Genomic DNA, 14213 nt, shown 5'->3' with positions numbered 1-14213 from the left:
TATATGCAGAGTATGTGGTAAACGTGTGGTGTATGTGTGCAGTGTGTGTTTCAATGACCACCGCCTCTGAAAGGGGAAGCTCTCTGAGGCAGTGTGGCAGCCTCCTGTGGATATTTTAACTGTTTACAGGCTCAGCATACTCACTCACACACACACACACACACACACACACACACACACACACGTTTGACAGACTCAACATAAAACAAATTAAGTTAAAGCCTTTTCAAAATACAGCAACCACAAACAGATCCTTGATCACAATCTAACACATACTCCTTCAGCTTCACTTCTGTGAAAACTCATTTATGCATTCCCGTGGTTTTATAATAGTCTCTATGTCCTTATGGATGTTTTTAGATTTGCACCATACACAGCACATCAGCAGGTTTAACTGTATAATTCACAGGAAAGCTCTGAGCTCCAACCTGCAGTATGCTCCAGCAGAGGAGCACCACTCAGTCTCACCAGTCAGGGACCGATGGACTCGCTGGACCTGATGATCTCACCAACTGACCGTCTTGCTGCTGTCGACATGGCGGACAAATATTTGTCTTTTAAGAAACAGGGCAGGCGGCTGAATAGGACGTGCTGGCAGACACATGAAAGAGGAGGTGGAGTGTGCGGGGCATTAAAATGTCAGACGTTTAAAAAACTGACTTGACCTATCAAAAGCCGTGACGTGGTGAGGATGTGGAGGCAGCATCAGATGTTATGCCTTCAGCTGTTCTCTCAACCTGCTAAAGTTGACCCAGTTCATCTGAAAGCTGCTGCCTGAACTCCCTCTCCACTCTAGCTAAGATAAAAAGGGGTGCATTTTTTTCTCTTGTCTTCAAGTCTCGCCTCAGTTTGATTTAAAATGCGTGCTACTTCAGCTGTATTCTGCTACTGACTGGTTTTTATACAAGGAAGGCGATATCAGATGGTACCAGCAGTGGGCTCATATTATTTAATTTACACACTGAGTGAGGCTGAGTGCCAGACCTATGACCATACTGATGGCTCAGTTGTTCAGAAATATGGAAAAAAAAATTAAGGCATTCAGGCAAAGATTCCTCTGCATTTGTGGAGACAAAAGAAGCTCACAGTCTTGCTCAAATGGAATTCAGGGGCTGGTATACGGCATCAGAACGGCAGGTCGCAGGGTCAAGAAAGCCCTGGAAACACCATTTCCCCCATTCATTTTTATGACCACAGATTGTCATTCGCCTTTAAGTGTGGCCATTCGAATCACTTTGGATGTTGTTGGACAACATGTCATATGAACCAATCCTCGTATAACTCAACCCATCGCACAGTCTAATACACTATTACGAGTATTTTCCTAAACTACTCTGTGCTCTGTATGACCATGATTATTCACACTGACCCTTTCCTCACCTTCAGTGGAGCTGGGTCTGAATCACACCACATGTTCCCTGTTAACACAACAGTCTGGTATCATGCCCACATTACTGAGAATGCTGCACAAATCTGTTGCATTACCGTCATTCATGAACAAGACGTTGAGACAACTGAACACCTTCACTTGGGGGAAGCAACTTGTTCTCCCAATCCAAAGGAGGAAATACAGTTTGGTGGCCTCACAGGTGCTGCTAAGTGTCTCCAGTACTCCATATCCATGCAGCACCCCAAACAAGCCAACCAGACGACACAATAACAAAGCTTTTCCAAATCCACAAAGCACATTTAGACTGCTGTTCCGATCTAGAACCTTGCAAGAGTAAAGAGCTGGTATCCCTTTTCCCTCAGGACAGAGTCAGCATGGCCCCTACAGGATCTCAAATTCACCAGTCATAGCTTTCTTCCCAGCATCCTGGTATGGGCTTTCCCAGGGAGGCTGAGCAGTAATAATACACAAATAGTTTGAGAAAACCCTCCAGACCACCAAGGCCTCTGCCTCCACCTACCACCTGTCTGGCAATGCACTGATCCACAAGGGTCTTGATTTGCCTCGAGTACCTTCCTACATGTGTCCACATTGTCTTTAGGAGGAGAGACTGCCTTTACAACACATGCAAACCTTTCCACCGTGATAAGGTCGATTACAGAAGTTTCATTCAAACTTCTTTTTTGTTAACTTTTTATTTTTGTACAAACAAGTGCTGACTTGAGCTTAAGGTCATGCATCAAATAATAGCTAAATCATTCACAGGACTTAACACAGTCAGACAGACAGACAAAGGGCGGACTTCCAGTACTTTACTTGCACCAAAAAATCCTCCAGAACTTGTTTGTGTCCGTTTCTAATACCAAGAACCACAGAAGGAACAAGTATTACGTTTTTCATGCTGTGATTCCCAATATCACATTGAGCTATTATACCATGTTTTGATTTTTGCCTTGGTTCAACTAAACTGAAGCCCCGTACCCCTCCCACCAATGCTCTCCTCTCTCCTTGTGCAACGTGCTTGTGAAACATGTTGGACCTCGAAACAGATGCCGGGGTGGAGGTTTGCTGAGAATGAGGTGTTTGTGAGGCCGCTGTGTAACCAAATCCAGCAGCCAAATGACTTCTACGGTCCAGCTGGCTGCTGGCTCCTATGACAACATAACGTCTGGTAATGAGAATAAGCTGCAAGGGGGGAGTGCCATGCATGTGTGTGCATGAGTGTGTTTGGGAGTGTATGTGTCAGACTGTACCAAGTTTATACTGATATACAGAATCAAAGTTATATTGGAGGATTCTGGAGGATATGATGGAAACTCACAGCTACAGAGATCTAGTTTTTCATTGATCAACTTAATAGACATGTTTATTTATTTTACAGTCTAAAGCTTATATATGTATGTGTCTTCTATACTTTAGAGCTCTACATTACACAACTTCACCGACAGCTTCAGTGTTGATAAACTTTGCATTCAGTTGCAGCTTCTCAGTGAGCATAAACACTCGATGTGGTAATATGGTTTTAGGTTCTGGGCCTCAAAAGGCACAACAGATCTTATTCTTGAAAACAGGAAGCTCATACTATAGCTATATAAGGTTTATTTATTCTTCTGAAAGTTTCACTGTGATCTCTTTCAGACTTCCTGTCTTTATTTCCCCTAATTAATCAACAGTACATCCACATTATATCATCTGCAAAATACACTAATAAAACTCAACAGACAGGTGCTTCTGACTGTTTTTCAGTACAGTAAAGATGTGTATGCTACACTGGGAGTTTCCTGTTACTGGAAATAGTATCCATCATGTTTGTTTTTTATGTCTACACAGAAGTCTTTGACAAACAATTTTAGCAAGCAAGTTTATCAAAACTAAAAATTTGTTTGAAATTGTCCATCGTCCATCCATGCCATCCATTAGCTATACCCGCTTATCCTTTTAGATGGTTGCCCCGGGCTGGAACCAATCCCAGCTCGATACTGGTGTCAGTACAGTTGATAACACTGAACCTACCCTTTCAGTTATGTTGCACAGTGTTGTCACGATACTGGAATTTGCAACTCTGATACATCACCTTGAAAAATATTCATATTCGATGAGATTTTTCACACCGTAGGAAAAAATTTTAATTAAAAAAATACTTAACAAGGCTATAACATGACAACGACGCCTTTCATTTTCTTAGTTAGTAGCAGACAACAGCAGAATGACTGAAGTCAATTATCAAAATTTCTTCTTGTGTTAGTGCACATGTTCAAAACCCTCTGAGACTGTCACCTATTCAAAATACAATGAAGTGCAAGTACAAAAAAACAGAAGGAGGTGCTGCAGAAGCCTGTCTGCAACCACAGCAAATGAGATAAGTGACAAGAAGAAAGCACTGTGAGTGACAGGAGGCGGGGCTACAGAGGCACTGCAGCAGAGCTTGTGTCAACTCATTGTCAGAGAGAAGAGAGAGTGTGAAAGTAGTATATTTTTATATTATATATTTTTGAGTGATTTAATTCTCCATTTAATGACAGTAGTGTGCGGCTGAACAGAGATGGTGGTCGTGGCTGTCATAAAGAAATGGCAACACTTTGTAAGCACATGTATGAGTTGCACTCACTACAGTGAATTAGTGTCATCAGAGAATCTTGCACCAGACTTGCACCACCTTGTGGAGAAATCCTTGATCTGAGTGCAGAGACTTCCAACCATGCAGTCTACAGGATTTTGTTCCTGCTGGTTGTCATTGTGGCTGATTTCAATGGTTAACATCCTTCAAACCAGTCAGGCGGAGTTTATCAAGGAGCTGCTTTAGTCAGGACAAAAAATGCCTCAGAGTGTACAACATCTTTGAGGTCACCAATTAAAACAAAGAATCACACTGAAAACTTTTCCAGTTATAGTTTGTGCTGCTTTTACATACAGTCCTGTGATACTTGTCTGACTTGTGGCAATGTGACCTGCGGTTGCCACTTAGTTCTTTATTGTATTTATATCCTCCTGAGGGATTAAAGTCATGCTGCTTCTCCTGCGCCTCCCACAAAACACACAACCTGCAGTTGCAGCTGACCAGAATTAGTCACTTCAGAGGGTAGTATCTCTTCATCTGGTTGTTTTTGGCTTTAATCTTTATTTGTCCAAGATAAGATGACCAAGCATGCTTCAGGATTTCCAACGACACCCACATTTACATTCACTGTGTCCAGACTCTTTTATCTAAGACATTGTAGAACGCCAATATGTGTGTAAAGTCAATGTACTGCTGATTCAGTCTGCTGAAGAGTCTGACTCTCCAGCAGAGGTCGCTCTGCGCCTGGAAACTACAAGGAACAAACATTTTTATACAGACCCACTCTGAGCACGACCACAGACACAAGGCAAGGCAAGAGGGCAAGGCACTAAATACAACAGTAAACAACCAAAAACAGCAAGAATTCCAAAGGGTCAATATCTCTACAGCTATTATATTTCTTGTGTGATTCTTAAACTTCACTAAAGTGTGAAAGATGAAATGTTTCAACGCTCTGTCCAACAGACCACACCTCATCTCGCACCCAATCCCAAACAAACATCCTCCACATCCGAACTGCCGGAGCAAAACTGACTCAAAACCTCTCTCAACTGTTTTTTCCACTGCTGGTAAAACACAACAACTAATATGGCAACATGACCTCAAAGTACCAACAGCAGTTCTCTGGTGGAACAATCAATATGGATTTTGGGACGGGTGGCTTTGGCGGGGTGTTTGCGTGTGTGTGAGAGTGTATACACGAACAATGAGAAACACATGTCACATTCACGTGTTATGTGCAGCCAGGCTGGCGGGGTTGAGGAACTATTCCAGGCTCGGGGGTTTTATTTTGGGGGTCTGTTGTGTTATTGTTGCTCCCCCCGCCCTTATCACTCTTGCTCTGGTTGGACTCAGCTGTGGCCGTACGGGGTCAGAGACAAGTCTCTCACTGGGAATTCACTGTTTGACTGTATGATAAGGTGGGACCGACAGGGGACTGCGTAGGCTGCCTCAGTTAGATTTATCTGATATTCACACAGCTTGAAAAGACATTGACTATTTTACATTTGCCACTTCTGTCATGTGTTATCAGGAGCATTCACTTTACTGGGGAAGTCACTTTGAAAACTTGCCAAGTCATGATGTAGTAACATTGCCAAATTCCCCTACTTTCCCTCACCCTTTAGTAGATCAATCTATTTGGTTGACAGATACGCCAAGTTTCCAGATAAGATTTTCACCTGATGCTGTACATCTTAAAATAAATACCTGACTCCAAGACTTTCATCCATTATTAAAGTTTTCAAAACAGGGGGTGTCGGTGGCTTAGTGGTAGAGCAGGCGCCCCATGTACAAGGCTGTTGCCGCAGCGGCCCGGGTTCGACTCCAGCCTGTGGCCTTTTGCTGCATGTCATTCCCTCTCTCTCTCCCCCCTTCACACTTGCTGTCCTATCAATTAAAGGCTTAAAAATGCCCAAAAAATAGGCTTCTCAGGTCTCAAAAAAGCTTTTGAGAGTTGTTTGACCCAGAGGCAGAGAACAAAAAGGGGAGTAACCTGCAGGACACATACGCTCGCAACAAGAGAGAGGAATATGTCACACAGTATCATTTCATAACTGAGATAGTCTACTTTCAACAGGTCACACAGTAATATTCAGGTGAATGATGATGACGACAGAGGATGAAGGCTGCACACAGACAGAGAGAGCAACAGTGTGGAGACAGAGAGGGAGAACAGCTCAGCTCCTTGGTGTGTCCACGGTGCCAAATGCAAACCACAAGCAGAGAGTGGAGACAGCCAGGGAGGTACCTCTGGAGGAAAGAAGCCAGGGAACAAATGTGTCCTTACAGTTTGTCCCGTATTGCGGATCAGACTTGGACACAGTGTGTGAGGTTTCTGTGCCTATTATTTTTGTTTTTTTTCCTTTGGATGACGGATTTAAACACATATGAAATAAACAGACTCAGTTTTTAAAGGCCTTTTGTTGGCAAGAATGGGAACAGTGACATTCCTGAATATAGCAGAAACAAACAACCACAATCACAATTTAGGGCCAGTGAAAATAACAAAAAATGCTTCACTAAAAGTATTTTTGGTATAGAGCTGCACTTTACATCAGAAATGCTCCATGTATATATGTTAAGTTTATATTTCTATTCCCAAAATCTACAGTCAAAGATGTTACTAGCACCATGTACAGCAAAGTCCGCTTCTGTACCAAGGACAGTTTTGTCATTCATGTTATAATTCTTAGTTTTGCTCTTCTTTAACTGTATGGTTTTTGCTGTGGGTGATGCAAGTATAGGTGTGGCATATGTTTGTGGTCATGCTAGGATGCGGTATGGGAGGCCCAGTCAACCGCTGACAGGAGCAGGAGAGTGAAGAACTGGGTGGTGCCCACCAATCCCAGCTCAGGAACAGGAATGAACACAAGCAAAAACACAAAACAGAACACAGCAAAACCTGGGCCGGGTATTGTTTAAAGAATTTACAGTATCAGTACCAATACCAGTACCCTCACAGTGATACTGGTACAATGCGAATACTTCATTTGATACCCATTATGTGAAAGCATAGAGTTGTGTAAAATACTACCAGACGCCACAGCACACCACAGACTGTATGGACCGTGGCTGCTGCCATAGTGGGCCAATTACATGTTGCATTACATTAAAGAACGCTTTAAACTGGCTGTGAGCAAAACCACACAATTGTTTTCTAGATCTGGGTACAAAAACGATTAAATGCAGGTATGGTTTGACTGGAGAAGTTTTGATACTTCTTGGTACTGGGTTGTTTCGGTCAATACCTCAAAAGGTATTGAGTACCGATACCCAGCCTTATCAGAAAGTATAAAAACCCATTTAGAAATGTATGCAAGGGGAACATGCATGTGCTTATAACTTGACACACACACACACACACACACACACACACACACACACACACACACAGAAGACAGCATGTTTGTCGTCAGTGTAATGAGTATGACTCAGTCCCTCGATGTACATCAGCAACAACAGGCGGGGCTATCTCTCCCCCTAAAACCCTCCCTCTGCGCACAGACTGGCAACCCACACACACACACACTCATATACACCCACAGTGTCAGAGGATGCATTTACAAATCGAGGCACATGCAACACTTATTAATATGTAAACTCTGCAGCATTAGCATCTGCTTTTAAACCGCCTGAATACAAACACCTTCAGATGGTCCAACACTCACGTCAGTGTTCAGCGTTCAGTCAGCAGCATTAGTCTCAGGGTCATCAAACTCTGGAAGACCTTCTACAAAAACAGGAAGTCTGTTGAATGACACTTGCCACAAACAAAACTTGCTTCCTCTCAGAAGCTGTTGGGTAAAATGCCAACAAATAAAAAAAATACGGTTTAACAACCACTAAGCCCCACACTGGCCCCAATTCTCAGGCAGCTGAGCGACACACATCCCACTATATCAGCCTATACAACATGTTCTACTGTACAGACTTCCATCAGCATTGTCTATGAAATACTCATTATGAAATTTCCTGTTTGGAACATTTCCCCATCAGATCATCTTAAGTTTCTCTGATGAACAAATCCAAGTTTGTTAATTATAAACCCAGTTTATCCTTTAATATCTTAACAGACCAACTAACTACAGATGACTGATCAATGAAATTTCCTAGAATACTGTGCATGAATAGATGAAGAAAACTATAGTGATATTCCACTGTGTTCTGGTCTACTTTTTTTATTCTGCACTGCCACCAAAACTTGGTGATTTTTCACTTTCAGACAACGGACTACATTTTATCTGTAAGTTATTGTAAGTAACAATCACTCCAGGTCTGAGTCATGTGTGCAGCTGTACTCTGCAGCGTGTGTGGACACTCCCTCACATGAATATGAGCGCTGAGAGGATGCAGGATGCACAGTTTTAGGAACATACCCCAAACACGAGTGTCTCCGACCGTGTCCGAAACCAGTCGGCGCCCCTTTCCTCGAAAATCGTAGGTCCTTGTTCATTGTTCCTCAAGCTCCTGACACATAAAAGACACTCTGGGCTGTGAAGGAAATAACCGGCACATCTGAACCAAGCCTCTCCTGGATTATTGAACTTTACAACTCAGTCTGTTATCTCTCTCCCATGAACCACCGGGTGGTTCTGCATTGACTCCATGAGGGTTTGTGCTGTGATAATCCAAAATGCAGGAAGACTCCAGGTGAGAAATGAAAACAAAATTGACACAGTCAGATTGAGGACTGATCTGATTTATCCTTAGTGCCTCAGGATACAGAAGACAAAAAAAAACATTGAGGAATGTGTCAGAGTTCTTCCTCTTTAGTCCCAGGCAAGACTCAACAAGGCTGACTAGAGTATAATATTCAGTTAGTCTCTCCAGAAGGAAGAAGCAGAAAAGGAGCTGTTGTAAGTGTAGACTGCGCTACACAGAAGGACTTTCCACAGCTGTCTCTGCTCTCTCAGTGATTCCTTGCTGTAAATACTCAACCTAATCCCAGACGTGACATTGACTTCATTCCTGAAAGGGTCTTTAGTAGTACAGCTCCAAATGGTATAGAAGATCTGTAGAGAAGTCTACAAACTTTCAAAGCAGCTTTGTTATTCTGCTTCTGTCAGTCACTCACTCTGTTATGCAGGAAAGGGGAAGGGCTGAGCTGCTGCTGAGAGCAATATTACTGCAGGGTAGCGTCAGCGAGGGTTGACCTCTTCCTTTAGCAGTGTGAGAGCATGCAGAATCCCCTGAGGTCGCTGAGGACAGCCCACTGAGTCCCCTGGAGCTGTCAAGGAGTAGGTTTTGTATAGGATATCCAACACAAAGATGAATATGCAAGGGTTCAGCTTAAAAGTTTTGTTGTTAAGTATAAGTTAAGCTTTCTAAGCTTTAAGAGACTGAAAATACTTCTACATTTAGACAGTTACAGAGAAATGTTTTTGTGAGTCCTAACTTGAAAATGGGAGATCTGATTCTAAAGCATGGCTGGCGGGTAGTTTTGTGTCTGGCAGAGCTAGCTTGGCTCAGCCTTCATTGACACGTGAGATCAACGGGCCGCCTGACCCAACACCCTCCTTCTGCTGCCCTGCAGCTACATAATTACAGGGGGATATTGTTAGAGTTGGTGCCAGGCAGGGTGGGAGGGGTAGGGTACCAAACAAACACAATCTCACATTAACAAAAAGTGTAGAGTTTTACAGTCACATGATGGTATAAATTTGGGCTGCTGCTGACTTTTATTTTCGTTATAGATTTTTACACTAACCATTACACCATTTTTTCACTAATCAATTCCATGTTTAGTCCAAGAAATGACAAAAAGAAATCGTTTTATAATGATAAATGACAAAGAGAAGCAACAAATCCTCTTATTTGAGGCACTGGAATCAGAGAATGCCGGGCTTAAATATACAGCAGCCTGACGAAAAAACTACCTGTAATGACAGAAACTATCTCATTCTTTCATTAGCCCTAACTGCTTATCCTATTAGATGTCGCAGCAGGGCTGGAGCCTATCCCAGCTGACACTGGGCGAGAGGCAGGGTACACCCTGGACAGATTGCCAGACTATTGCAGGGCTGACACAAAGCGGCCGACAACCATTCACACTTACATTCCTACCTACGGCCAATTTAGAGTCACAAATTAACCTAGCCTGTGTATATCTTTGGACTGCAGGAGGAAGCTGGAGTACCCCAAGAAAACCCACTCTGACATGGGGGAAGCATGCAAACTCCACCCCAAGGTTCGAACCCCCCCACCCCGGGTTCAGACCAGGAACCTTCTTGCTGTGAGTCAACAATGCTAACCACTGCACCAACCGTGTCACCGAGAAACTATCTTTGGGAAAAATGTATTTGATGTACACTTTGAGTGTTTAGTTTGACCCATGTCGCATCCACTAACACGGAGAGGGCAGGCTTTATGACCTGTACTGCAACGAGCCACCAGGGGTCGATTGAGATGTGCCGGCTTCACTTTTGGGGAGCTGTCATGTCGTCCACCTTAACATACAGTCTATGATTTTTGCTTACGGATTAATCGAAAGTCAGTTATCATCAAATTACAAGAGTCAGCATCAACATCTCAGCTTTGGTCTACATGTACATGTTTTAAAGATACATTTTAAAAATATGGATGGAAAAACTGAATACTTAAAGGTATACTGGATTATTGGTTACTGTTAGCAAACACGCTCCCCAACAAAAGTGAAAGTAAAAGTAAAAGAGTACTTCATTTGAAACCCATAAAGTGATTGGAGTGGCCTGTAGCACAGCCATGTTTGAACCTTTGGTGGCACGCTGAAGTGCCAACACCCTCAACTTCACCGCAGACTGTACGGATTGCAGCTTATACTGCAAGAGAGTGAGCTCCATACTGGGACAGATGTTGAACTGACCATTTGTTAAAGTAGAGTGCCTCTGGAGATGGCAGCAACAGAAAGTTTGTTGATCCAGCAGGGAGTCTAGACCAGCCCAACTCCCTGCTGGATCCCGGTGCAAGGAAGATCAAATAAGGTTGTCATTTGACTTGGGAAGTTGTGATACTACTTCTTATTGTATTACTTTGGTTGATACCTCAAAGGTAACGATGCCGTGCCCTAGTACACACACACACACACACACACACACACACACACACACACACAAACGACAGGTTATAAAGATCGCTGGGACTCAACGGGGTGATGTTACTTTAAAAACTTATGAGAAAGGAAAATCAGAAAGGAAAAACCTAACTACTACTTTAAGAATCTGCCACAGTCAGAGAGATAGTCAAGGAGGAGTGTGAAAATAAATTTCACAACTTCTCTGCACTCATTGACTTTTCACACATTATATAAAGTAAGTCAGAAGCTACAGTATTAGATGGTGCTTCAGCCAATAGACTGTTGGCTCAGAGGTGAGATTACACCCCTGCCATAGACACACACCCACATCTCTCATCTGAAACCCAACAACAGATTCCTAGTAATAACGTTTTAACCTACAGTAAACAGCTGTGAGAAATCTCACCAGTACCAGGCTGTGAAAACATTATAAGCTTGAAATCAAGTCTTTGAAATAATTGTTAAAATAAAGAAAAACGATCTTCATGTGCCATTGCAGAGGATATATTTATATTTTCATTGTAGACATGTTTATGGATTTCCGAAGCAAATGCAAACCTCAGGGCAAAATTCTGATAACTTTTTAATTTTGCCATATTTTCCATTTCCACATGGCTTGCAGCTGAGAGGACTGGCCACTGGCAGCAGTGGGGGCAGAGCTTGTGTTTCAAACTGCTAACACTTAAGGTTTCAAACATCTTAAACAGCTATATATGGAGGGACACTTGTGACGTGGCAACAGTCAAAGCCACCACAACCACTTCCCTGAGCACTACGTGAACGCTGTGACCTAAAAAGAGGATGCTGTATAGACATACATGATTATCTTCAAAATGTGGTATAACTTGTGTGTCATGTGAATAGTCTAAAGTAACTTATAAGAACAATAAACTGAAGTAATACTAGAATAAATAACAGATGTTTGAGCCTGGTGTAACACCCTAAAACTAAACAATTTATTGTAAAGTGCTCTAAGCACATTTAGATGTGCCCTACCCTTCAGTAGTGCCTTGATCGACCAAAGCCTTGTGGGGGTTTTTATGTTTATATTACTCATGAATTTCTATTATTTCATATTCCCTTTTTTATTTAATTAAACATTGCAACTGAAACACTGGGTTAACTGTTTCACTGTGCACATAAAAATAGTTCTACAGAGATTTTGCAGTGCTTACAGTATTTATTGAGGGGTCTAAATCACACACAAATGCATTACAGGTGCACCATAAATTAAGTTTGCCTGATTTCTTGCTGGCCCAAATGTTTAAGACACTGACCATATTATCACCTGCACCCCTGAATGTACCCTCTGTACAATCACCTCCCTACTGTTCTGAGTCAAATATCGGCAAAATTGCCAAAAAAAAGTTTTCTTGGCTTGAGTTTTGCAGGGAATTAAACTCACAATTTCATCCAAGGATACTGGATCCAGGCATTGAGATAATAGGATAAATATGAAAACATAAAAACCCTGAACAGCCTACAGGTATCTGCTTTCACGGTGTATGGTAGAGGCATCCATAGGTTTCATGTTTACCTGATTAAATAAACCAGTTTGCACAATATGTTCTTGTGAAAATTTATATTTTTGAGTGTAATTATACTTTTTTGACTATGAATTTTACACGAACATTACAGCCGTTCCTCGGGTCGTCAGTCTTCTTTATTGCACTTCACTTCCCAGCAAGATTTCCAGTTATAATATAATAGCTTAATTTTACTCTTTGACACACCTGGTAAGATTTGGTTAACTTTAATTACTTTTCTCTGACAACCGGCTGTGAGTTAGCTTTTCTCATCACAGTTTAATAAGAAAGTGTTGGTTGAACAGCTTGAACATTAGCTGGATTAATGAAGAGTAACGAGAGGAAGCAGAGGTGCGTGTGGTGTCTGTGGTATATGCTCTATGCATGTAACCAAACTAATTCTAATGCAAATGCCACACCTTATCATATTGTAATATCAATACTCCTCTGGGTTTTCAAAGGTTTATTAAATCTTTGTTTTCCCCTGTTAGCTTTAATTTCATTTGTATATGAAACTGACAATGAGAAGGTTCAATTAAAACCACAGGAATAAAACCAAGACTACTGTTGTAAACAGCATGTAGCCACATGAAAGAGTCCCCCACAGCCTCATGGTGACAGCATGTAATATCAAATGACTTAGGACAACATTGTTGAGATAGCTGTGGGAAACGCTATTGTTTGACAGTATTAAAGTCCTCTTCAGATGAAACAGCTATCTGTAAGAGCGGCAATTACTCATGCAGCATTGCGATTCTACGAAAAAAAAAGCCTAAAATGTTTTTAAAGCTTATTAAATCATGTTCTACAAGTAATTCAATTTAACAGTTTGTCAAAAACATCACTTACAGACTTCTAAACTTGCATGGCTCAAATTATACCCTTTGCTGTGTGTTTACGGACAAGTCTGAAGAATGAGGGCTTCCGATAGCAGAGTGATTTTCTTTTCCATGCAGCTTTCTCTGCGTTTCCTCAAATGACATACAGGTCATGGTTGTGCACATGGAAAATCTATTTCATTCGTCACTACCCACAAGAACTGCTTTTTCTCGCACTGCCATGGTTAGTTTCTATTTTAGAAATCAGAAAAGTCACGCTGATATCTATACTTAACATTCTTCTCTGAAACGGCTAATGATCTCCATCCATCACAACGGGCCTACATACCCGAGGTCTGCTGATATGTTTAAACATTTATGTTACAAGAGACATGAAAATACCAAACACGCATTGTCGCAACAACATTAATTCAGCTCAATCTGATCTGACGTAAAAGAGACACATGACGCCTGTTTGAGTCATGAGGAACAAATGGCACAGCATTAAGCGTCAGCCTTGGGTTTACTGTGGTGAGGTGTCCGTAATCCGTCTGAACTCAGCTTTGTCTCTGCTACACAGAAACTCGGGTCAGAGAAAAGCAGTCCAGTTCTATAGGATCCTTTCTCGTCACCATTTGACCTATGCCAGGCCTCCATGAAGGCAGCGCTGAACACCTTAGGCACAAAACAAGACGCTCTCTTTCATTGCAAGAACAATGAGGTCCATTGAGATGACACCGGCCCGACGTCACCAAAATCATGATTCCCCACAGTTACCTACCCATCAGACAATGGGCCTTTTTTTGCCACAGCTAACCCATGACACACATTTTGATGACATGAAAAAGCAGCTTTTGTAATACTGAGA

General features: G+C 42.1%; 1 protein-coding gene across 3 annotated transcripts in view; it reads right to left on the bottom strand.

The window, feature by feature from the left end:
* Positions 1-14213, bottom strand: part of LOC126396302 (cAMP-specific 3',5'-cyclic phosphodiesterase 4D-like) — a 127971-nt gene that overhangs the window by 43600 nt on the left and 70158 nt on the right. The window contains exon 1 of one of the 3 annotated variants that reach the window (XM_050054258.1): positions 8327-8541. The exons of the other annotated variants lie outside the window; for them this stretch is intronic. Coding sequence (XP_049910215.1) covers positions 8327-8403 — 77 coding nt within the window. The 5' untranslated portion in view covers positions 8404-8541. Of the gene's footprint in view, positions 1-8326; positions 8542-14213 lie in introns of those variants that run through there. 3 annotated transcript variants of the gene reach the window in all.

This window comes from Epinephelus moara, chromosome 10, assembly GCF_006386435.1.
Source record: "Epinephelus moara isolate mb chromosome 10, YSFRI_EMoa_1.0, whole genome shotgun sequence".
NCBI classification, from domain to species: Eukaryota; Metazoa; Chordata; class Actinopteri; order Perciformes; family Serranidae; genus Epinephelus; species Epinephelus moara.
The sequence above is the reverse complement of the archived record's forward strand: the minus strand, read 5'-3'. Positions and strand labels throughout refer to the sequence as shown.